The sequence below is a fragment of the Rhinopithecus roxellana genome, chromosome 2, assembly GCF_007565055.1.
Source record: "Rhinopithecus roxellana isolate Shanxi Qingling chromosome 2, ASM756505v1, whole genome shotgun sequence".
In the NCBI taxonomy this organism is placed as follows: Eukaryota; Metazoa; Chordata; class Mammalia; order Primates; family Cercopithecidae; genus Rhinopithecus; species Rhinopithecus roxellana.
Genome location: NC_044550.1, coordinates 117,872,310 through 117,899,293, shown reverse-complemented (window position 1 = coordinate 117,899,293; position 26,984 = coordinate 117,872,310). Strand labels below are relative to the sequence as shown.

At 34.3% G+C, this 26,984-nt stretch overlaps 1 protein-coding gene and 1 non-coding gene across 3 annotated transcripts in view; both read left to right on the top strand.

Moving 5' to 3' along the window:
• WDR17 (WD repeat domain 17) overlaps positions 1-26,984 on the top strand; it is a 113,726-nt gene that overhangs the window by 31,984 nt on the left and 54,758 nt on the right. For both annotated transcript variants that reach the window (XM_030919050.1, XM_010384075.2), the window contains exons 2-4: positions 16,327-16,455; positions 20,874-21,057; positions 24,705-24,935. In XM_030919050.1, coding sequence (XP_030774910.1) covers positions 16,333-16,455; positions 20,874-21,057; positions 24,705-24,935 — 538 coding nt within the window. In that variant the 5' untranslated portion in view covers positions 16,327-16,332. The remainder of the gene's footprint in view (positions 1-16,326; positions 16,456-20,873; positions 21,058-24,704; positions 24,936-26,984) is intronic.
• On the top strand, positions 491-622 carry LOC115896258. The gene has a single exon (XR_004056160.1). It is a non-coding gene; the product is annotated as a small nucleolar RNA SNORA51 (small nucleolar RNA).

Here is a 26,984-nt window from a genome sequence, read left to right as displayed (position 1 = left end):
ATAAATGATGGAACTGATTTAGCTTATGAGTTTAATAGTAATACTCCAAGTCCCACTTACACACACACACAACACACACACACACACACACACACACACACACAGCCAGTATCCTTGTTTGTATTGTATGGAGGAATGGGAACTGATTTTAAGAAAAATGCTTTTTAATGAAACGTGTTTCCTTAAAATGACTTTGGAACAGCTCATGGAGATTATGAGAATTCAAAATGTTTCCCTTCTTGCCCTTTATACTACTGTGGGCCTTTATAAATGAATGCCTGGTTTTGAAAAGTATTAAAGTACAGCTGTTGTTAAAGTATAGAAATAGATTGACCCTAAAATTACTATGTTATTGTGAGTTTGAACTCCTTCTGGCTTAAGTATTGACCAGCTCTCATACGTATGTAGATGGAAATGAAAGCTCCTATTCTGATTGAAAAAAATTGACACATGAATATTGACTTTAATTTCTTTCAGAAATCCAGCTTATGCCCTCCTGGTGCTTACCACAGTCTGTGTTCTTACACTGAGTGTATAGAAAGAGAAGGTAGAATAAACCTACCCCATATACACTTCAGCCCAGGATCTGTGGCTGGTCTGTATTGTGAATGGGGAAAGATAGAATTGAAAAAAAATTCAGTGTATTATTTTTCATTTGTTATTTGTATATGCATATATATTTGTTATTTGTATATGCATATATATTACATATAATAAGCAATCAGCATAGCAGATTTTTAAAGTTGTTTTTTAGAATGTTCACAAGAAGAGATAAGTTGTGTTTTTGAGTTAAAAATTGTAAATTAGAAATGTAATGTTTGGAAAGTCACACACAAGTGTGAATTTGATCTTTAGAGCATTAAGTTGACATTTGTATTTTGACATAATTACATAATTAGTATTTATGGCATGTGACTATGTTTATACAAACACATATATATGAACTTTAGTTTTATAATTTTTGTTATGATGATTATTATTTTTTTTGGAACGGAGTCTCGCTCTGTGGCCCGGGCTGGAGTGCAGTGGCCGGATCTCAGCTCACTGTAAGCTCCGCCTCCCGGGTTTACACCATTCTCCTGCCTCAGCCTCCCGAGTAGCTGGGACTACAGGCGCCCGCCACCTCGCCTGGCTAGTTTTTGTTTTTGTATTTTTTAGTAGAGACAGGGTTTCACCGTGTTAGCCAGGATGGTCTTGATCTCCTGACCTCGTGATCCGCCCGTCTCGGCCTCCCAAAGTGCTGGGATTACAGGGTTGAGCCACTGCGCCCGGCCTATGATTATTTTAAATCCTAATAATCTTACATATTTAAAAGCGAGTTTTATTACCTGTGCCAAACTAATGTAGATATATCCTATCACTTTCTTTATTCACTTTGCGAAAAGCATCTTCACCATCTATTCCCTATTGAACCTAAGAATAAATTTAATATGATTATTTTTTGTGTATGTGTGTTTCATATGGTATGAGATTGAATCCAAAAATACAATTTGAGTTAAACAACAACAAAAATATATATCATTGCAAAGGCTATAGTTGCCAGACGACGGATGCTATCAGTTCTATGTGGGGTGACACAATGCTCAGAGTTTCTTCCTAAATCCATTATAAATCTGCATTATTCAGTGAGCTACAGTGTTTAGTACTTCATTGGCAAAGTGTGTATGTTGTTTCTGGGCCAAAAAGATTGTATGTTCTGAAGCAACAAATCTTTGAAATAGACACAAAAATTCTTGAGTGGTTCACATATTAATGAACCATTCTAAAGTAAGGATAATAAAGGCTTTGTAAAATATTTATCTGCAATATATTACCTGTCTAAATATGTTTATTTACCTTTAAATGTGACATATTTTGTAGGATTTATATTTAAAATATAAATTTATATTTTGAAATGGACTTTCAGTGGACCATTTTCTGTTTTTAGTAATGCAGAATCATGATTGAGTAACAATTGATGCTGACTACAAAGATAACAACAGGCTCTGGACATTCTGTTTCATCTCCTTGGCAATTGTAGATATAATTTAATTAAGACTGCATAATTATTGCATATCTTTTTTAGTCCTTTTGAAAAGAAATCTAGAAATTCACATATTAGACTTTGCTTGAATACATAATTCAGACTTTAAATGCAATGATATTTATATATTCAATAATGTATGATATGCTTTTTATCTTTTATTCAGAATCATAGAGTTTTAAAAATATCTATTGTTTTGAAATATCTATTTTGTTTTGAAATATCTATTCTGTTTTGTCCTATTTATTATTTTAATATCTGGTTTAGCAAGTTATTCAACTCTGAATTTCAACAGGATTTAAGTTGTTGGATTGTAAGACCTGTAAAAGCTATTTAAGATCAAAGGTACACCAAATTTTATGTCAACATAGAAATGCTTGTATTATCTAATTTTGGAAACTAAAAAATAATAAATCAAGATATACTCTTAGTTAAAGTCAGAATGTGTTGGCACAAATTTAGAACTTTATTTTTGTTTTTAATAAATAAGCAGAGAAACTGCTGGTTTCTAGTTCAGGATGAAAGCAGCTTAGAAGTTGCTACTCCATTTTAACCAGTAAAAAATTGAACACTTTGAAAAATCAACAACTCTTCCTAGATCCACCTGAGAAGTAAGGGCACAAGGCACATCACTGCCCTCAAAATTATTGAGGTGGAAATGCGGTTGCAGAGAATCACAACTTACCAGAGCAGAAATCACTTAGAAGAAACCAACCTGGGCATCGCTGCCAGAGTAAGAAAATCTGAACTGTAACTGATAAATTGCTGGAAGTACAATATGGTCAAGTCTGAGAGTTAAAAACTTCACAGGAACCCAGTAATGGGAGTGGTGGGGGAGCTTTTGTACGTTTTACTTCCAGGAACTCTAAACTGGTATTCAGGGTGAATATTAGAGAAGAATATCCTCTTGCTTCCAGCAGCGGGAGGGGAAAAGAAACCACTTAATTACACTAGAGCTTTCTGTTCTTTATTTTTAACCAACTTTTAAAATAATTCGTATAAAATTATGGAGTACAAGTACAATTTTGTTACATGCGTAGATTGCATAGTGATCAAATCAGGGCTTTTAGGGTATCCGTCACCTGAATAATGTACATTGTACCATTCAGTAATTTCTCATCATCCACCCCTCCCACTCCTTCACACTTTGGAGTCACCCTTGTCTAACATTCCACTTTTGCATCCATGTGTACACATTTTTTACTACCCACTTATGAATGAGAACACATGATATGTGACTCTTTGTGCATGGCTTGTTTCCCTTAAGGTAATGACCTTCAGCTCCATCCATGTTGCTGCAAAATACATGATTTTTGATGGCTGAATAGTATTCCACTGTGTATATATACTACATTTTTGTTATCCAATCATCTGTTGATAGACACTTAAGTTGATTCTATAGCTTTGCTATTGCAAATAGTGCTGCAATAAACATATGAATGCAGGTATCTTTTTGCTATAATGATTTATTTTCCTTTGGGTAGCCACACAGTAGTAGGATTACTGGATCATATAGTAGCTCTAATTTTATTTATTTGTGAAATTTCCATACTGCTTCTCATAGAAGGTGTATTAATTTACATTCGCACCAACAGTGTATGAATTCTCTTTTCCCCACATCCTCACCAACATCTATTATTTCTGTCTTTTTAATAATAGACACTGACTGGTGGAAGATTATATCCCATTGTGGTTTTAATTTGCATTTCTCTGATGATCAGTGATGTTGAGCATTTTTTCATATACCTCTTGGCCATTTGTATGTCTTCTTCAGAAAAATGTCTACTCATGTCCTTTGCCCAGTTTTTAATGGGATTATTTGTATTTTTGCTGTTGTCGAGTTATTTGGTTTCTTTGTATATTCTGGATATTAGTCCCTTGTTGGATGAATAGTTTGCAGATATTTCTCCTGTTCTACAGGTTGTGTGTTCTCTCTGTTGATTATTTCTTTTGTTGTGCAGGAGCTCTTTAGTTTAATTAAGTCCCATTTGTCTATTTTTTTTTTTTTGTTGTCTGTGCTTTTGAGGTCATAGTATACATTCCTTGCCTAGATGAATGTCCATAAGAGTTTCCCTTAGGTTTTCTTCTAGTATTTTTATAGTTTCTGATCTTGCATTTAAGTCTTTAATACATCTTGAATTGTTTTTTTTATATGGTGATAGATATGGGTCTAGTTTTATTCTCCTGTATATGAATGTCTAATTTTTCCAGCACTATTTATTGAAAAGGGTGTTGTTTCCCCACTCTGTGTTCTTGTTGGCCTTGTTGAAGATCAATTCACTGTAGGTATGTGGCTTTATTTCTGGGATCTCTGTTCTCTTCCATTGATCTATATGTCTATTTTTTATGCCAGTACCATGCTGTTTTGGTTACCATAGTCTTGTAATATAATTTGAAGTCAGGTAATGCATTGCCTCCAGCTTTATTCCTTTGGCTTTGGATTGCATAGGCTATTTGTGCTCTTGTTTGGTTCTATATGAATTTTAGGATCATGGCATTCTGTTCTTAAGACCTAACCTCAAGAGAACTTATTTGTCCAGAGTGTAACACTCTAGGGTTTTATAAGATCCTTACCTACCTGGGAGAAGGAAAATACCCAACACCAGCCCTTCCTTAGCCGTCCTGTCCCACCTAAGCAGGGCTGGGGGGACTGAGAAGCACTGGTCATGGGCATGTGACTGAGGCCTAATCATAGGACTTTATAATGCTCACTCTACCCCCACATCTTACCACTACATTACTAAAGGCCTGTTTACAGCATTTTCTTTTATGCAGTTCATCATGTGCACCTCACAAAAATTTACATGATAAACAAAAAGGCAAAAAAATACAGTTTGAATAGACAGGTAAAGCATCCGAACCAGAGTCAGATACGACAGAAATGTTGGTATTATCAGACAAGGAATTAAAAAAAAACCCTGCAATTAATTTGCTAATAACTTTAATGGTAAAAGCAGACAACATGCAGGAATGGATTGAAGGAGAACAAAGTTGGAGAACTAACACTACCCAACTTAAAGACTTATTATATAGCTCCAATAAAAAAGATAGCTGTGGTATCTGCAAAAGGATAGACAAATAGATCAATGGAACAGAATAGAGAGCTTAGAAATAGACCCACATTTATATACTCAACTGATATTTGATAAAGAAGCAAAGGCAATGCAGTGAAACTAAGATAGTCTTTTCAAAAAATGAGGCTGGAATAACTGGATATACAATGTTAAAAAAAAAAAAACTAGACACAGGCCTTATATCTTTTACAAAAAATAACCCCAAATGCAACATAGGACTACATGTAAAATGCAAACCTATGAAACTCGTAGAAGGTAACATAAGAGAAAACCTGGATGACTGTGGGTTTCGCTAGCACTTTTTAGATAAAAAAGGTATGTTCTATGAAAGAACTAATTGATAAGCTGGACTTTATTAAAATGAAAATCTTCAATTTTAACAATATCAACAGAATAAGAAGGCAAACCACAGAATGGAAGAAAGTATTTGCAAAAGACACATCTGCTAAAGATCTATTATCCAAAATATACAAATAATTCATATAACTCAGTAACTAGAAGATTGACCAGCCTGGTTTTAAAGTGGGCAAAAGAGCTGAACAGATACCTCACCAAAGCCTATATATACATGACCAGTGAGCATGTGAAAAGATGTTCAACATCATTTGTCTTTGGGAATTGCAAATTAAATCAATTAGATACCACTACATATCTATTAGAATGGCTAATATCCAAACACCAGATGCTGGCAAGGATGTGGAGCAACAGGAACTCTCATTTCTAATGGGAATACAAAATGACACAGACCTTATGGAAGACAGTTTGATGGGTTTTTACAAAGCTAAACGTATTCTTACTATATGGTCCAGCAATTGTGTTCCTTGGTATTTATCTAAATGAATTAAAAAGCTGTGTCCACCCAAAAACCTGCACATGGATGTTTATAGCAGCTTTAAGCATAATTGCTAAAACACGGAAGCAACAGTCCTTCAGTAGACTGGTGAATAAATAAACTACACTACATCTAGATAAATAAATATTATTCTGCACTAAAAAGCAATGAGCCATTAAGCCATGAAAGGCACTAGAAATCTCTCTCCCCACCTAGACAACAATTGCACCGGTACAGTCTGTCTGATGTAATTCTTTTGTAATACCAGAATCTGTGAAGGCTTGCAACTTCCAGGGGAAGGCTTGGATGATAAATTGAAGTTAGTAAGTTTTAGTTCCCAGCACAGTGGCAGCTACTCATCCCTCACCTCAAGTTCCAGGGCAGACAACTGAGCATATACCCCAGAAGTATCTTGCAAGCAGCTTATTTGAACCAGGGTAGAAAAAAAAAAAGCACTCTGTCCTTTGTATATCAGGAATCTACTGCTGCTGACCACAGAAGTGCAGACAAAGAGGCAGGCAGCCATTGGTATTGCACCTACCTCCACTGTTACAATCTCCTCCCCCTCCAGCCGAAGTGATTTCAAGGGGACTTAAAGGGCTGAATCCCTTAATTTTTTTCTTTTTACCCTTTTGGGAGCCAACAATTAAAGCCTATGCAATTCAAAAGCAACTGCCTATACAAAGAAAATTAGGAAGTTACTGTGCATGAACAGAGAAAGACACAAGTTCAGAATAACCCTGAGAAGTCCTTATGTTTATACCTGAGGATGATCCTTGGCACAGAGACAGCCCACAACAATTGAAAACAAAAATAATAAGTGAAAACAAAAACCGCAAATCCTGAGGAAGGAGGAGACTCTGATTTCCAGAGTTACCATATTACTAGATTCAAGTATCCAGTGTTCAACAGAAAGCCACAATCCCTAAAAAGAAACAGAAAATTATGGCTCTTTCAGTGGAAAAAAATAAACAGATGCTTTTTGAAAAAGACCTGATGAAAGATCTACTAGACAAAGACTTTAAAACAACTGTCTTGGGATGCTTAAAAACTAAAGGGAGATATGGAGAAAGTCAAGAAAACAATGTTTGAACAAAATGGAGATAATAAGGAGATAGAAAACCAGAAAAAGAATTGTAGGGCTGAAAAATATAATAACTTAAGTAAAATAGAAGAATTCAAAGACATTTAAGAAGAAAATATTAGCAAATATGAAGATAAGACAATAGAAAATATTGAGTCTAAGGAACAGAAAGAGATTGAAGAGAAGTGAGCAAAACCAAAGGGACATAAGGGACACTATGAAACCTACCAGTATGCACTCATGTGGGAGTACCAAAGGGGAAGAGCGAGAGATGGAAGAGAAGAAAGAATATTTGAAGAAATAATGGCAGAAAACTCTTCAAATTTGATGAAAAACATGAAGTAAATTTCCAAGAGTTTCAGCAAACTCCAAGAATTTGAACTGAAACAGACCCACAATGGAGACACATCATAATCAAATCTTGAAAAACAGAGTGAATCTGGAAATCAATAAGAAAGAAGTGATTAATACATATGTACAGGGATCCTCGATAGTATAAACAACAGATTTCTGATATGAAACTTTGGAGACTGGAAGGAAATGGGCCAATATATTTAAAGTGCTAAAAGAAAAAAATGTCAACCAAGTATCTTTTATCCTGCAAAACTGTCTTTCAGAAGTGAGGGAGAAAATACATTTCCCAATAAGCAAAAACTGAGGGAGTTCATTATCTTTAAACCTGCTTTGGAAGAAATGCTCAGGAAAGTTCTGCAGGGTGAAATGAAATGTCACTAGACAGTAACTCAAAGCCATATGAAAAAATAAAGATCTTAATAAAGGTAAATACATGGACAATTATAAGTGCTAGTATTTGGAAACAGTGATGTGGAATGCTATTGTTTGTCTTCATCATCATTTAAACAAATAAAATATTTTAAAAATTCTTAGTATACAAGTAGTATTATTGTAACTTTGGTTGGTGATTCCACATTTTGTCTTCTCTTAATTTAAGAAACTAATGTATTTAAAATAATTAATTTGTTTGTGTTTCAGGCCACACAATATATAAAGATGTAATTTTTTTGGCATCAACAACTTAAAGGTGTGGGGTTGGAGTTTTAAAGGAGCTCAGGTTTTGTATATAATTGAAACTAATTTGGAATAAATTTAAATTAGAGTCTTGTAACTTTAGCATGTTAAGTTTAATCTCCATGGTAGCCACAAAGAAAATAGCTATAGGTTATAGACAGAAGAAAATGAGAAAGGAATTCAAAGTTTCACTGCAAAAATTAACTTTTAAACACAAAAGACAAAAGTGTTGCAGGAAATGAGGACAAAAAAGCTATGAAGCATATTGGAAATGAATAGCAAAATGACAGAAGTAAGTCCTTTATCAATAATTACTGTAAATGTAGATGGATATTAAGCTCTTCAAACAAAAGACAGAGATTGGCAGAATTGATTTTAAAAAAAGATCCATCATTAAAGACTTAAATGTTAGACCTAAAACCATAAAAACCCTAGAAGAAAACCTAGGCAGTACCATTCAGGACATAGGCAAAGGCAAGGACTTCATGTCAAAAACACCAAAAGCAATGGTAACAAAAGCCAAAATTGACAAATGGGATCTAATTAAACTAAAGAGCTTCTGCACAGCAAAAGAAACTACCATCAGAGTGAACAGACAACCTACAGAATGGGAGAAAATTTTTGCAATCTACTTATCTGACAAAGGGCTAATATCCAGCATCTACCAAGAACTCAAACAAATTTACAAGAAGAAAAACAGACAACCCCATCCAAAAGTGGGTGAAAGATATGAACAGACATTTTTAAAAAGAAGACATTTATGCAGCCAACAGACACATGAAAAAAATGCTCATCATCACTGGCCATCAGAGAAATCCAAATCAAAACCACAATGAGATACCATCTCACACCAGTTAGAATGACGATCATTAAAAAGTCAGGAAACAACAGGTGTTGGAGAGGATGTGGAGAAATAGGAACACCACTTTTACACTGTTGGTGGGACTGTAAACTAGTTCAACCATTGTGTAAGACAGTGTGGCGATTCCTCAAGTATCTAGAACTAGAAATACCATTTGACCCAGCCATCCCATTACTGGATATATAACCAAAGGATTATAAATCATGCTGCTATAAAGACACATGCACATGTATGTTTATTGTGGTACTATTCACAATAGCAAAGACTTGGAACCAACCCAATTGTCCATCAATGATAGATTGGATTAAGAAAATGTCACACATATACACCATGGAATACTATGTAGCCGTTAAAAAGGATGAGTTCATGTCATTTGTAGGGACATGGATGAAGCTGAAACCATCTTTCTTAGCAAACTGTCGCAAGGACAAAAAGCCAAACACCACATGTTCTCACTCATAGGTGGGAATTGAACAATGAGAACACTTGGACACAGGAAGGGGAACATCACACACTGGGGCCTGTCGTGGGGTGGGGGGAGGGGGAGGGATAACATTAGGAGATATACCCCATGTAAATGACGAGTTAATGGGTGCAGCACACCAACATGCCACATGTATACATATGCAACAAACCTGCATGTTGTGCACATGTACCCTAGAACTTAAAGTATAATAATAAAAAATAAAAGGTCCATCTATATGCTGTCTACAGTTGATTCACTTGAGATCCAAAGACACAAATAGATTGGAAGTAAAAGGAGGGAAAAATTTTTTTCCGTGCACAGAGTAGCAAAAAGAAAGCAGGCATGCCTATATTAATATTAGATGAAATTGATTTTTAATCAAAAAAGTTCAGAAAAGTCAAAGAAGGGCACTATATATTAATAAAGTTTCAATGCAGCAAAATATAACAATTACAATCATTTATACACCCAAAAAACACCATCAAAATATATGAAGCAAAAACTAACTGAATTGAAAGGATAGATAGTTCTACAATAATAGTTGTATAATTCAGTACCCCATTCTCAATAATGAATACATCAGGCAGAAAATAAGCAAGGAAACTGAGGACTCAAACAATATATTAATCCACCTAGATCTAACAGACATATACAGAACACCCTACTCCATAACTGCATACACATTTTTCTCAAGTGCACATGTGACATTTTCCAGGATGGGCAATATGTTTGTCCAAATATTAAGCCTCAATAGATTTTAAAAAGTAGTTATCCTACGTTGTGTCTTCTCTGAACACTGCGGGATAAAGTTAGAAATCAGTAACAGAAAGAGAACTGAAAAATTCACAAATTTATGGACATTAACACACTCTCAAACAACCAATGGATGAAAGAAGAAATCACAAGGAAAAGTAGAGAACTCTTAAAGATGAGTGACACAAAAACACAACATACCAAAACTTATGGGATGCTGTGGAATCAATGCCAGAGGGAAAATTTGTAGCCATAAATAATTTCATTAAAGCATTTATAAGATCTCAAATTAGCAACCTATTTTTACAACTTAAGGAACTAACAAAAGAATAAACTAAACTCAAAACTAGAATGAAAGATATAATATCCAAGCAGCGATAAATGAAATAGAGAATAGAAAAAAAAAATAGAGAAAAAGATCAACAAAATTGTCAAACCTGTAGCTGGATAGACTAAAAAAAAGAGAGAATACTCAAATTATTAAAATCACAAAAATTGGAACATCTCTACAGATGATAAAGAAATTAAAAACATTATAAGACAGTAGTAGGAACAATTGTACACCAACTAATTTGATAACCTAGATGAAACGGGCAAATGCAAGAATTTTAAAAAGTCATCCTAAAATTGATATAGAAACTCAAGAGACCCTGAATAACAAAACTGAAGGACTCACATTTTCTGATTTCAAAACTTGTTGCAATACTACAGTAATCAAAACAGTGTCATACCAGCATAAAGGCAGGTATATAGGCCAATGGAATAGAATAGAGACTTCAGAACTATCCCCTTACATATATGACCAAATATCATTTGACAAGAGTGGCAATACCATTCAATGCAGAAAGGCCAGTCTTAACATATGGTGCTGGGAAAATGAAATATCCACATGCCAAAGAATGAAATTGGACTCTTACCTAACACCATATAAAAGATTAACATGGATCAAAGACACTGAATTTAAGACCAATATCTATAAAACTTTTAGAAGGAAACAGAGGGCAAAAGCTTCACAACATTGGATTTGACAGCAATGTCTGGAATATGATACCAAAGGCACAGGCATCAAAAGCACAAAACATGCAAACTGGATTTCATGAAAATTAAAAATTCTGTGCATCAAAAGAAAAACAGTGGCCAGGCATGGTGACTCACCTCTGTGATCTCAGCACTTCGGGAGGCTGAGGCAGGATGATCACTTGAGGCCAGGAGTTCGAGACCAACCTGTGCAGCATGGTGAGACTGTTTCAACAACAACAGAAAATAGCCAGGCATGATGATGCATGCCTGTAGGCCTAGCCACTTGGGAGTCTGAGGCAGCAGGATCACTTGAGCCTAGTTGTTTGAGGTTGCAGTGAACTATGATCATGCCACTATACTCCAGAAAGAAACCTGTCTGTAGAAAAAGAAAAAGAAGAAGAAGAAAAGAAAAATCCTATCAACAGTAAAATGGACAGCAACCAACACAATGAAGAAAATATTTGTAAATCACATATCTGATAGAGGATTAATATCGCAAATATAGGAAGAACTCCTAAAATTTAACAATTACAAAGAAACGTGATTTACCTGGTTGAAAAATGGACAAGGTACTTAAATAGATGTTTCACCAAAGATGTTACAGAAATGACTGATAAGCACATGAAAAGATGCTCAACATTATTAATCTTCAGGGAAATGCAAATCAAAAGAACAAAAAAACACCATCTCGCACCAATTAGAATGGCTACTATCAAATAACAGAAAATAGCATGTGTTGGTCAGGATGTAGAGTTATCCAAACACTTGTGCCCCGTTTGTTGTAATGTAAAATGGAATTGCTGCTGTGGAAAACAGTATGGTAGTTTTGCAAAAAAGTAAAAATAAAATTATTATTTGATGTAGTATCCCACTTCTGCATGTAAACCCCCCAAAATTGAAAGCAGGGCGTGGAAGAGATATTTGTACATCAATTTTCATCGCAGCATTTTTTGTGTAATAGCTAAAACGTGGAAGCAATCCAGGTGACAATTCATAGACACATGGATAAGGAAATATGGCATATATGCACAATGGAGTATTATTCAGCTTTAAATCAGAAGGAAATTCTGACATACACTACAACAGGGATGAAACTTGAGGACATTATGTATTCAAGTCCTTTGCCCATTTTTGAATCAGATAAATCATGTTTCTTTGTCATTGTTGAGTTTTGGGAATTCTCCCTATATTTGGGATATTAATCCCTTATCAGATATGTGGTTTACAAATATTTTCTCCCATTATTTGGGTACTGTTAATAGTGTTTTTCCCTTCCTTCCTTTTTTCCTTCCTTCCTCCCTCCCTCCCTTCTTCCTCCTGCCCTCCCTACTTGCCTCCCTCTCCCCCACCCCCCAAGACAGGGTCTCTCTCTATCACCCAGACTGGAGTGCAGTGGCACGGTCATAGTTCACTGCAACCTCACACTCCTGGTTGCACATTATGAATTGTACACTTAAAAGTGGTTAAGAAGTTAGATTTTATGTTATGCATATTTTACTGCAATAAAAAATGGAGAAAAAAAAAGAAATGAGCTCTCAAGCCATGAAAAGACATGAAGGCAATGCGAATTACTAACTGAAAGAAGGCAGTCTGTAAAGGCTACTCTGTGGTTCCAACTATGTGACTTTGTGGGAAGGCAGAACTATGGAAACATTAAAAGATTAGTTGTTGCCAGGAATTGGGGGGGGGGGGGTGGGGAGATGAATAGGTAGAGCACAAAGGACTTTTTTTTTTTTTTGAGACAGAGTTTCACTCTGTCACCCAGGCTAGAGTGCACAGTCTCGGCTCGCTGCAACCTCTGCCTCCTGGGTTCAAGAAATTCTCTGCCTCAGCCTCCCAAGTAGCTGGGATTACAGGCACCCACCACCACGCCCGGCTAATTTTTTGTATCTTTAGTAGAGACGGGGTTTCACCATCTTGGCCAGGCTGGTCTTGAACTCCTGACCTCGTGATCCACCCGCCTCGGCCTCCCAAAGTGCTGGGATTACAGGCGTGAGCCACTGCGCCCGGCCAGCACAAAGAACTTTTTAGAGCAGTGAAGCTATCCTTTCCCATACTGTAATGGTGGATACATATCATTACACATTTGTGAAAACCTGTATGATGGAGACCATCAAGAATAAGCCCTAATGTAAACTGTGGGCTTTGGGTGATAATGATGTGTCAATATAGACTCATCAGTTTTAACATGTGCCATCTGATGCTGAGTGTTAATAGTGGGGAAACTCCTGTTATGTGGTGGGGGGAGGCTATGAAGGGCATATGGGAACTCTCTGTACTTTTTGCTTAGTTTTGCTGTTTTTCTAGGAATTGTTTGTTAATTATGAAAAATGTGAAAAAGTTACAAAAAAGTGAAAAATTTTAAATGACTTTTATTTATGTATTTGTTTATTTGAGACTTGCTGTGTCTCCCAGGCAAGAGTGCAGTGGTGCGATCACAGCTCACTGCAACTTGTACCTCTCAGGCTAAAGCAATCCTCCCACCTCAGCTTCCCAAGAAGCTAGGGCTACAAGCGCGCACCACCACCCCTGGCTAATTTTTGTATTTTTGTAGAGATAGAATCTCCTTATGTTGCCTAGACTCGTCTTGAACTCCTGGGTTCAAGTGATCCACCCATCTTGGCCTCCCTAAGTGCTGGGGGATTACAGGCATGAGCCACTGTGCTTGGCCAAATGACTTCATTTTAATTGTGTGTTTAAAGATTTTTCTTTAATTATGTTTCTTTTCCAAATATAAACTCAATATTTGGTTAAACAGAAATCAAAAGACATTTTTACTTAGATGCAAATGTTATAAATAGTAATTCAAAAGATCTCCACATACTCTCCAAAAGTCAATGTAACTCACAATGTGGCTGAAATAATGTACATTTTCAGTGAAAGATACTGTAAGATTAGTAAGGGTAAAAAAAAAAAAGAAATGTATATATTTTTTATTTACCCTGAATGCTAATGTTTGAGGAAATACAGGTGTCATTAGAGCAGGAAAGTTTCTGAATACATAAAAGCACTAAAGATTGGTAGCTCTGTTGCTTTATCATGCCAGCTTATACTTCAAGTAATTTATTTACCTTTTTTTCTAAATCTATCACTAATTCTGCTCAGATAAGGGGATTTAATGAGATGAAGACAGAAAGAATTGGAGAAGAATGGAAGAGGAGATGAGAAGAAAGTAGATCCTTTTCAGAAGTGAAAATAGGAAGTAGAAAAGATAAAATGAAGAACATAGTTTCGTAAATAAATGAGTTAGTGATCTATGGGAGAAAACTTAACCATTTAAAATTTACTAATTGCTGAGCATTAAAAGAATTGGATTAAGAGTTGGAAGGTTCAGGGTATACACTGAACAAGCATCTATAAGACTTGAGATGTAGATCAGATGTGTGTATATTTATGCGTGTGGGTTTTGTATGTGTGATATTTTATATGTTGTGGTTTTGACATTAACATTATGTGAAGCTTTTGAGCAGCATAGACTAAATATTGACTATGCAATATATTAGTCATGTAAAACCAAATTTATTATAGTTCTCAGTTTTCTACTTTAATTTCCAAACCAAAATATTTAAGATTATAATCACTACTTACATTTTTTCCTCATTTAAAAATCAGATATGAAATTGACAATAGTGAGAAATTGAATTTGCCTGGTATAGCTTTGTAGTAGTGTAAATGGAAGATTGTCTGTCATATTAGGAGCTCTCCTATCTTTATTTTTAGACCAGTATTTTAGACCATATTGAAAAGATAGCTAATAACGGCTTGGATTCTACCTTTAAAAAGTATTTTTTGTCAATAATTTCTTTTTTGAATGTCATTTATTAGATAACCACATAGTTTAATACTCTGCACAGATGTGTTTTTTTGCCTTAGTATGATTTTCTTATGAGTTTTCATTATGATCATAGACTTACAGCCTCACCATTTACTGTCTGTTCTCTAGTATCTTGGAGGTATTTAGAGTTTACAGATAGATTCATAGCATTTTTTTTATCTGAGAGGAATCTGACAGAAAATATAGTTCAGAAGCTGTATTTTAGATACAAGAAATAGAGACGTAAGATTTAATGCTTGACTCCAACTCACGCTCTACGCCTGGTGCAAAGCTTGGTGTAATTCCTTATTTCCTGCCCAGGCCTGCTTCTGCTGCACTACATTGTCTGCATCTTTGGGGTTGTCTGTTCCAACATTCTCTGTCCTGCCACATAAACCATTTTTATTCAGATACTCTTCAGCTTCTTTCTGCCCCATCCTAACAGTGAACAGTATTGTTAACCCAGCTTGTATACCTGTCTTATGCACCTCAAATAGATTTTGTGAGGATGAAGAGTCAATGTAAAAACTGAAGTTCTATGACACAGGTCACAACCCTTCCATTATTGGCTCATAGTGTTTTAAATTCAAATGGGAATGCCTTGAATGAATTGCCAGTATTCAAAAATGGATACATTTCACATAAAAATCTGGATATTTCAGTTTTTCTAGGAAGTTCCATAAATCTTGCAACATGGGATGGCCTTCTTCAGTGATACTATTAATACAGCATGTGCAATTTCTATTTCACTGAGTTCCTATCACTGCTTATGCATTTCCCAGCCCTTGGCCAAGTATCAGCTGTCGTTCCTTCATTATCGTATCTCGTGCTTTCCTCATTTAAATTAGTTGCCTTAGGCTGGGCGCGGTGGCTCACGCCTGTAATCCCAGCACTTTGGGAGGCCTAGGTGGGCGGATCACAAGGTCAGGAGATCGAGATCACCCTGGGTAACATGGTGAAACCCTGTCTCTACTAAAAATAGAAAAATTAGCCAGGTGTGGTGGTGGGGCACCTGTAATCACAGCTACTCAAGGAGGCTGAGACAGGAGAATGGTGTGAACCCAGGAGGTGGAGCTTGCAGTGAGCCAAGACCGTGCCACTGCACTCCAGCCTGGGTGACAGAGCAAAACTCTGTCTCAAAAAAAATAAAAAATAAAAAATAAATAAATATATAAGTAAGTTGCCTTGATGTCTGCAGACATTTAGGGAGTTCAACTGCTGTTCTCTGAAAATAAAAGTCAAAATTAATAGTACTAGTAAAATGTTTTTCAGGGCATAAAGGTAAGGGTTGGGGAAGACAGACATAAAACAATGAGGAGGTTTATCAATAATGAAAATCACTGACACGTCTTCATATTTGTTTTTCAAGGCAAACATGTCCCAGGTAAGGCAAGTGGGATTGCTGGCTGCTGGATGTCAGCCATGGAACAAGGATGTGTGTGCTGCCGGCGGAGACAGGTTTGCATATTGTGCGACTCTGGCTATCTATATTTATCAGGTAAAATAATAATAATTCTTTTCCATTTTTAATTATGTCAGGTAAAATTAATATTTAATGAATACATATTTTAAGTCCTTGTTACATGAAAAACATAATGCTATAATTTCATTTATATTTATATTTTTAAAGTTTTGTGATTTATACCATATAGGTTTTAAAAGTTAAACCTTTAGAAAACACATCATTAAATTATTGGTTACTTTGATATAAGAAAATTCTTTTATCAGTTGCGAAATGTGGGTAGTCCATTAGAGATCATTATAGTAAAATTAGGACAGATATATTTTGAGATATTATTGGGAGAAAAATTCATGTAACTATTTTTTTCATGTCCTAGCTCCATTCAGATACCCCTTATCAGTTCATAATTTATAGAGCCAAAAACCGCCTGAATTTCTTCATATAGAAGTGCCATAAGCATGTTAAATCAAAGTCCAGTCTTCCTCCTTAAATTCAAAGTCAGTATCTCAGTGTCACCAGCAAACCATTCATCTAAACCAGAAATGTGATAGTTATCTTTGACTCCCTCTTCCACTCACATCCTGTGCCCTTAGTAGCCAAGAGTGATTCTAGTATGTTCCTAATATCTTTCTCACCTAAACTATTATAATAATCTCTTTTTTTTTTTTTTGTTGAGACGGAGTCTCACTCTGTCACCCAGGCTGGAGTGCAGTGGCGGGATCTCAGCTCACTGCAAGCTCCGCCTCCCGGGTTTATGCCATTCTCCTGCCTCAGCCTCCCGAGTAGCTGGGACTACAGGTGCCGGCCACCTCGCCCGGCTAGTTTTTTGTATTTTTAGTAGAGACGGGGTTTCACCGTGTTCGCCAGGATGGTCTCGATCTCCTGACCTCGTGATCCGCCCGTCTCGGCCTCCCAAAGTGCTGGGATTACAGGCTTGAGCTACCGCGCCCGGCCTATTATAATAATCTCTTAATAGTCTCTATTTTTAGTTTGGCTCCCTCTAATTTTTTGTTCAGTGTAATCAGTTATCTGTCATGCAGATCTAAATTTTAAAGCTTTCACTTGCTACTCATTCCCTAATAGTAACATCTAAACTTCGTAGTATGGCATTCAAATGCTTTTGTGATCTTCCTGCCTCTCTCTTACTCTGTGTTCCAGGTACACTAAACCAATTACATTTTTCTAAGACATCTCAGTCTTTCATATCTTGCCTTCGCTTACACTAATTTTTCAGTTTGCTTACATTGCCTGTCTAGAGAACACTTTCTCATCTTTCAAATCTCAGCTCCTGTATGAACTCTTTTCTATATGCTATTTTCCCCTCTTTCTTAGTAGTAAAGGACCTCATAAAAAGCCTCTCTACATGCTTTCATTTATTAGAAGTGAGTCTTTCCTATCTTTTAATTCTCAAATTTTTGCATACTTTCTGGCACTTAGAAGATATTCATTAATTGTCTTAAATGAATGGGTTTAAGGAAAGAATCTTGAAACTCTAACTTACTTCGGTTAAGACTAAGAATAACTTGTTTTATTCTAGAGCAAAAATTCTTTTCATTACTACATATTAGTTCATTACTAATTGTTTTCTGCTTTATTGAAAATTTAAGAAATAATAGCATTAATGTATAAAACAATCCATTTTCCACAATATAGAGTAAGATTTTAAGTGGTCCATTTCTTAAAATGTAGAAATATCCAGCAAACGAAATGTAACTTCAATGAAACTCACGCTTCTTCATTTTCACCCCCTTCATACACAACACAGCAGCAAGACTTCTAAATACCTCTTTTATTCTCCCATCTACCTCCTTTACACTCTTTATATAATCCCAAGATTCTCACTCCCAAATCCCTCCTACACAATTTCTCTCCTAATCCTAAGTCCCTGTCTTGTATTTTATTTCCTCCTCAAAGAAGAGACAGCTATCAAGCAAGTCAAACTATTCTTCTGAAGTAAGGATGGTAAAGAAACTCAGTGGATGAAACCAAAACTTAATTTTTTCAAGTTTCTATGTCTTAAATTTGTGATGACATTTTATTATGAATATTTAAAAATGTTGAGGTAAAATTATTAATATAAACAATGTACATGAAAGTTGTCATGTCATTAAGGACTGAAACGAACAAAAATTATCCTAATTTAGAAGGTGATGCAAATAAACTTAGGGGACAGTTCATTACAGTGTCTACTATAAAACCTAGTTTCAAAGTATGCCAATAGAAAATTATATTTTAATTTTGTATTCATGACCATGTAAATGGTGACATTAACATGAAATTTATGTTAATAAGTATTGTTTTAAATATTATCATCTCAATTAAGGTGCTTTGAAAATTATGCTATGTAAATATAACATAATACAATTATTTTCGGAGGAAATATTTATTAAATAACACCTAGCACCAATGCATAGTCAAAGTCTGATAATCGGTCACACTCTGGATAATGACACACTTGTATTATATTTTTCTGAATGATTAAATGATAATGGGAAATGGTGTTAGAATTTTTCCTTAACTGTTGTTTTGTAATGCACTAATATGCTAATGTACCCTAAAAGTAGAGTAATTTGTGGTCAATCTCAATGTAATAGTACAGTTCAATATTACTGAATTGTAAATATCATAGGAATGCATTAGTAGATTAATTCTTGCAAATAGTTCATTGTTCTCTAGTGTGCTTACAGTTACTCTATAGATAATTTGTATGGTAATGCCAATGAAGGTCACTCATATGCCACATAGCTTCTTCACACATTTACTATATTAATAGATTCTTCTATTAATTTCTAACTTATATAGTAGGGTTTTTCTTTTGGATACATTAGATATCCTCACTGTATCTACCATAGGTGACTTAAATTGCTGAATAATTTGAAACTTAAAATCATATTTATTTCTAAAGGTATAGAAAACACAATTATGTATTTAAGTAAGTCAGCTTAAAATTACTATTGCTGCAGTGCTAATCAGATGAAAACTCCATTGGTAATGCGTTATCTTTAATAATGTTTTAATCCAAAGTTGTCCAAGAATAGCTGAGAGAAATTATAGAATAGAAAGCCTTAGGAAATACTTATGTGATTAGTCAAAAAATTACATACAATGTTCACTGCAGCATCATCTGCGATGGCAAACATTAAGTTACTTAGATGTTAAACAGATCATAAGTGTTTATTCTTTCAATAATATTAACTGAATATCTTCAATTAACCAAGCCTTACTGTGTACCAGGATTGCAACTATGAAGAAACAGGCAAAGTCTTTTTGTGGAACTTATATTCTTGTAAGGTGTAAGGAAAGGTGATAAGATAAGTAAACAAATAAATAGGTAAAATTTTCAGAAAGAAGTGTGTTCTACAGAGGCTGAAAAAACAGGTATGATAAGATAGAGTCATGGGGTAGGTTCTCGGGAGAGTTATGAATTAAGATATGGTCAGAAAACATGTCTCAGAAGAGGTACATTTAAACTCAGACCTCAATAGGAGAATGAATAACCATGAGCAAATCAGTGGATAGGGTGGTTAGAAGCCAAGGGAGCAGCAAGCAGAAGGCCATCAAGTGGAGGTGATTGGCTGTAAAAGAGAAACAAGAAGTTCAGAGGGATCAGGTAGAAACATGATTTCAAATTACTTTGGCTAAATAGCAGAGATTCAGTCATGTAGAGATTTGAAGGCTGCTTATCATTTAGGATTTTATTGCAAGCATATGGCTTTAAAAAGTTTATGTAATAAATATTTAATATCATAATGATTTATAAAACTTAGAATAGCACTGTGAAACGTTCATTATATGCTAAAGGGGAGAAAACTATAACAAAAATACATAAACAACATATTCCAAAACATGCTAAAAATGATAGAGATTAATTCACTAATTAATGCAGGCACATTTACAAAAGAAATAGGAAAAAGTAGGCTGTTTATTTTTTCTATTTACATATAAAAACACAATATAATGTCCTGTCCGAAAAACAGTAAAATTAAAAGAGCGAATGACATCATTGTTCTGGAAGCTTTGGACATCTTAATAGTGTAATAATGAGCAGTTGACGTATTCAACCCAAATTTTCTTGATTCAAGTATAAGTGAAAAATTGCAGAAAAAAAAATATTCCAAAACCAAAGGTTTTTCTTCTCATAAATAGATATAGTTATGGAAAATATAATAAAGCTCTGAATTATCATGCATATTTAAATGTGAAACATTTATTTTTACTTATATTTAAAATGGATGTGTTTTTATTCTCTCAGTTTTTAATGTTTTTTTTTTCAGCTGGTTGAATATTCCTGAATACACTTGAATGTAGACCAAGGCTTGAAATGTGTTCATGTCTTTATTATTAGGTGAACTAATTTTCATGTATGTAGCTTTAGTTTTATGTAACGTGACTATTAATAGTGTGTTATCTTAAAAAGGAGCACTAAAATATGTTATTTATATATTTTGTTTTAGTTGGATCGCCGTTATAATGAATTCAAACTTCATGCAATTATGTCTGAACATAAAAAAACAATCACAGCAATTTCTTGGTGTCCACATAATCCTGATCTGTTTGCAAGTGGCAGTACTGATAATTTAGTGATCATTTGGAATGTTGCAGAACAAAAAGTCATTGCTAAACTCGACAGTACAAAAGGTATAATTATAACTGGGATTTATTTTATGGAATAAAATATTTTTATTTCAACAAGCACTCTCAATATTATTAGTTCAGGTTTTAAACTGATATTTTCAAACTTCCTAATGGCAATCTGTATAAGAAATAAAGTTCACATAATGACTCTTGTCCATAGGTACAAAACTGAAACAAAATTTCATAAAATAATTATACTTACAACATATGATGAACTAAAAACCTAGTCAATACCAAATAATTTTATTAATGTTTAAATATAATGTAAGAATTTCCAAAATAAATATAAAATTAGTAATCAGAAAGATGTTCTTATTGAGACAAGTAAGAAGCCTTGGCTGTTTGTTACTCTAGTCCAACCTTTAAATTATAAAGGAAGTATTATGCATGTATTTGATGCATTGTTGAGCTGATTTCATGCCTTTGTTTTTAATTTGGTCAACGTAGAATGTCCTCCTCACACAAATTGGGCTTTATGAATTGTAATAATAACATTATGCTCTTTGTACTTAGAATTGGGAACTTGTATTCAATCTTATCCCATCATAATGGTAAAGTTAAGTAATAATTATTCTGTGTTCAGTGTCACAATATTTAACTCTCTTTTTGAGCACCATATTTAGCTCAGTTGATTATGGTTTTGAAAGCTACTGCTAGATATGTTTTTCAATTCAGCTTCTTCTCTAAAAAATAATTGTTTTAAGTTTGAGGTATAAAACTGAGACATGAAAATCTCACTAACCTTGTTTTGTTCAAATTTCTTTATAATATTCTAAGGCAAAAATACTGGGAATTTATAGGCAATTATTTTTGAATTTGTTTCCATAATAATAAAAAAAATATTTTTTAACTTTTAGACATATTCGATATATTTAGTATATTGGTTTGTCTTTTCAAATTTAGATCATTAAGAATGCTTAAAATATCAGTGTAATACTTAAATTTTATTACTCAACTGTTAAAGGTATTTGTCAAATGAAGTTAATTTTCAACTAGAAAAATATGGATCTCATTCCCAAGTTTACGTACCCTGTTTTTTATTTTTACTTAGAACAACCAGTGTATTAGACAGTGAGTAATGTTTGCTCCAATCTCTGAACAAATATTGTAAAAATTCAGCTATCCAGTGAGCTTCCATTAATGTAATCAACAATTTTTCTTAAGGCTTTCCGTGACAAAAAAAACAAATTACTTTTGGCACAATGCTTTGTGATATATAAACAGTGATTGATAGCCTCAATCAAGACTTTTCATATCTCCCCATGCTTTCTGGTCATATCTGTTTGTACGTCAATCACAAATTCTATAGGTTAGTGCATTACTGTTTATATTGATCGATAATGCATTTCCAAGTACTTTAAATCCAACTTTGTGTGAGATTAATTTTAAATAACACAACAAATTTTTCTTGAAATTCTTTCCATCTTTTATGTGCCATAAACTAAAATGTTGCATGATATTATTGTTCTCATAAAGGTGTAACACAAGGTCAATGTCAGGTTATAACTGCATATGATAAACATAAATTCTAAATTTTATACAAAAGTAATGATTAATTTTATTACCTCCTAGTGTATCCATGGTTTTATCATCAAACACTATATACATCACATCCGTTCACGGGGGAAGATTTTATTTATTCATCAGCTATATGCACCATAGTTCTTTTGTTACTGGATATACAATTAAATAATACTTTCTAATTAACAGTCCCAGAATGATTAGATAATTGTGGAAAACTTTTGGCAAAGTTTTCATCTTTTTCCTTTCTTTGAAAATTTTCAGCTATGAATATCTCCCTCATCCAAATATCTTCCTAATCTGAAGATTAAAAGCTTTGATATTTTATTTGCAAAAAAAATTATGACTATTTTTGGTGATTTGCATCTTAAGTAACACTTTTGAAATGTTTTAGGCTCATTTTTCTTTTTAGAATCCAGCCTAAGCAAAGTAGAAATTTGCATTAAGTGAACTTTTTTTTTTCAACTTTCAGATACAGTTGTTGAATTTGATCTCGCCTCTGTATTTTTACTTCTTCCTTTTGTTTCTAATAATCTAACAATCCATTTAAAGGAAAATGCATGTTAGTTTTTCCAGATGTAAAAATTGTCACCAACTTGAAAAAGTCACACTTTATCTAACAGTGGATAATACCACTTACCTATCTCAGAATATTGTTAGGAGAATTAAATGGCAGCGCTCATGGGAAGTGCTTGTACATAAGTCACTATAAAAGTGTTTTCTGTTATTATTTTGTGACACTTTTTCTGGTCCCTTCACTTGCCTTGCTGTCTTTCTCTAAATATATAGTCAGAGAGCCAGTGGTCTATTGCCCTTCTTCTACTGTGCTGTGTGGTTGGATCCCTACAGAGTACCTCATCTCTTTTTTGGGTACATTCTACTTCTGTTAATGTATCCTGAAACCACATCAACATTTGTATTGGCTTTTTTCATGTATACATTCATTCATTCAGCAAATATTTATGGAGTCCTCATTGTGGATGAGGCCCTGAAGTAGGCATTAGGCTTTGTTTCTGCCTCTTGGAGCACATAGACTGCTGACACAAACCGAACTTACTATCAATCAGCGAATTTCAACTCTGTGTCTTGGTTCATATCATTTTCTCTTTCTGGGAAATACTGCTCATTCTGTGTATTTAAACTCTACCCCTCCTTCTAGGTATAATTCAAATCTAATTTCTTTCTAGGAGAGTAGCACAGTGGTTTCTAAACCTTTCTGCATATCAAAATCATTTGACGAAGCTTGTTAAAAATAAATTCCTTGGCTCAAACTCCACATGACCTGATATGTTATATTCCATTTCATGATTTTGATGCAGCCAACTAGTATATCAGCGTTGGAAGATGCACAATCTCTCTCTCATAATACTTATTTTATATATGATTTATTTGATCACAATAGCAGGTATATTAACAATTAACTTTTATATTCCATCTTATCGATTAAAAGGTACCTTTACATAAATGATTATATTTCCTTGACTTTCATGTGAAATAAATGGTCAGCTATTTTTATTGTTATCTCCATTTTATAGATGAGGAAACAGAAATTTAGACAAATAAAATGACTTGTTTATCTGAGACAAGACTTAGATTTGAATCTAAATTCCTGTTAAGACGTAGATTATAACATTAAGTCCATTGTTTTTAAATCCTTATAGTGGCATTTATCTATGTATTCACTAATCCCTGTTTCCCTAACACATATTTAAAATTCTCTAAAGCAGGAATCTTATCCCGCACTACCTTGCATACCTAGAATGCCTAGAGGTCTTATATACAAATATGCAATAAGAATTTATTGCTCTAATCTTTAATATATAGTCTACTAAAATAAAGAAGTCTATAAATGTATTTGACTATATGAAGCAAATGATCATGTAAGTAGTATTTCAACCTAACTAAATACATTTTCTTTCATCATGGACTTTCCCTACATATGTTCCCTGCAGTCTTTGGGCTGTCTTTATAAATCCAGTTCCCAAGTAAGAAAGTAATGTGTCTTAAAAATAATAAAAATGCTCTTGTATTTTAATTTGTTTTAGAAATGTAAACAGTGCAAGGAATATTTAATGGTGTAATCTTATGCCATATCTCTTTATTGTGTATCTGTATTTAATTTATTCCAGGGATCCCCGCCTCTCTTAGTTGGTGCTGGAATGCAGAGGATGCGGTGGCATTTGTTTCCCACAGAGGCCCACTGTTCATTTGGACCATCTCAGGACCAGATAGTGGAGTGACTGTACACAAAGATGCTCATAGCTTCTTGTCTGATATCTGTATATTCAGATGGCATACAAACAAAAAGGGGAAAGTTGTGTTTGGTCATATTGATGGAAGTCTATCAATTTTTCATCCAGGTAAGAATTTAATTAGTAAGGTATCTTGAATAGTATATTTTTCTTATATATAATTTTGTACTTGCTTGGTCTTTCCAGTGACCTGTCCCCATTTTGAATAAAGCCAAAAGTGACAAAATTTTAATTTTGATATTGTTGTTAAAATGTTATCCAGTATTGTACTGAGTCTAAATATACATTTGACGTAAAATGTGTATATATTATAATACGTTCAATACAGCTGTGAATATTTCACTTGGAATTAACCTAAATCAGTCATTTTTCCCATATTTGTATTTTTAATCAATTCTTTATTTCTGTACATTTACTAAAAGCAACCTGAATGAACAAGGACATACAACTAGAGGATATGATGGCTTACTAATACTAAGTATTTTCCCATTTGCTTGTAACGATACCATTCTGATGCCATGACTCCTTGGCAGAGGCTTGAAACTGGCATGAAAGAAAAATGATAACCCTTCGAACCCCTATTAGTTAATTGATTTGGCTTAATGAAAGGGTCTGAGAAATTAGTTTATGTTCTTACATAACTAATTTACAAAAGTAAGATTGAAAAATCAAAAATTACCTGAATTGCTTGCTTTCCCCTCAAAAATAAGTATTTTTAACATTTGGGAAAATGCTTTTTTAGCCATTTGATAACACTGTTGATGTATGTGACTTCTGGCTGGCTAGATGGATGAATGAAAGTGCTTTCTCAGGAACACGATAACTACTTTCACAAAACAAATTACATTTAATTTGTCTGAAATTAATGTAAAAAAGAAATCGAAATTGAACAAATGAAATTGTGAAAATTTAAACAAACCTTTCTTCAGGAAATAATGTGTCTAAAGTTAAAAAGGATTGCGTAAAACACAGAAACATTGGGGCCATTATATTCTAAATACATTTTAAACAGGGTCTATTATTTACCTTTTAAAGAAAGATAAAAATAAATGTTCATATACTTCTTCCCCAGCTTCTATCTCAGCTCTTTGTACCTGTCCTCTGTTGTTCCTTCTGGTTGTACCAGGTTTACATGTGGACAGTTTCATTGATTTGTTGAAGATTAGGATGAGGAGGGACCAATGACTGGTGCTTCTTCTGGATTTGTTGTACCAAGTACCTGCATTGCAACTTATCTGTTCCATCCTTGCACTGGAAGCCGATTCTGTTTTATAGTCGGTCGTTAAGGCTCATAGTTAGGCAATGTAATTCATAGCTTTCTTTGTTTTGATCTGGTGAATACCACTTCTTTCTCTGTAACCTTTATTTCCAGCAGCCTTCCTTAGACTCAGGAATGCAATCTATAAGAAACATGGCTGTATGCTGTGTGTGTGGTTCCTCCTCTTACCTCTGTGGGTTACGTAACCAAATCTCATTAGTGCTATTCCTCCACTTCTTCCCTGGCCTGCACCCAAAGATTTCATCAGGGTTGTGACACTTTCTTTTCAAGCTAGCTCTGAAGAAGATATGAGCAGTGTGTTTTTATTTTATTCTAAATTGCACTCTAGATATTTTTTGTATTTTATGATTTGTCATTTTTACCCTCTTGTCATTGCCTAAGGTTGTCTGTTTTCTTGCTTTATTATTGTTAGGCATCTTTGAACATTTCAAGCCATAGGACATTGAGACTTTTTACTGTGTATCTAACATATAAAACATTGAGACAGTGCATGTTTATTTTGACATAGAAAGAACAGGAAAGAAAAAAGGCCACTTTTGTTTTCTCTCTCTTAGATTTAGAAGATAGAATGTTTAATATTTGAACAATCTGAGCTATGTGCCTTCCAGAAGAGACCATTGTTTTTCAATAACCCAATCTTCCAGTTGTTAAACCAAGTGAAACCATCTATACCCAAGTCAGCGTGTGTTATTTTTCTGTTCCCCCATATATTAGTTTACTAGGGCTGATGTAAGAAAACTATCACCAACAGGATAGCTTAGAACAACATAAATTTTATTATCTCACAATTCTGGAGACCAGAAGTATAAAATAAGGTGTCAAGAGGGGACCATGCTCCCCCTGAAGGCACTAAGGAAGAATCTGTTCCAGGCCTCTCT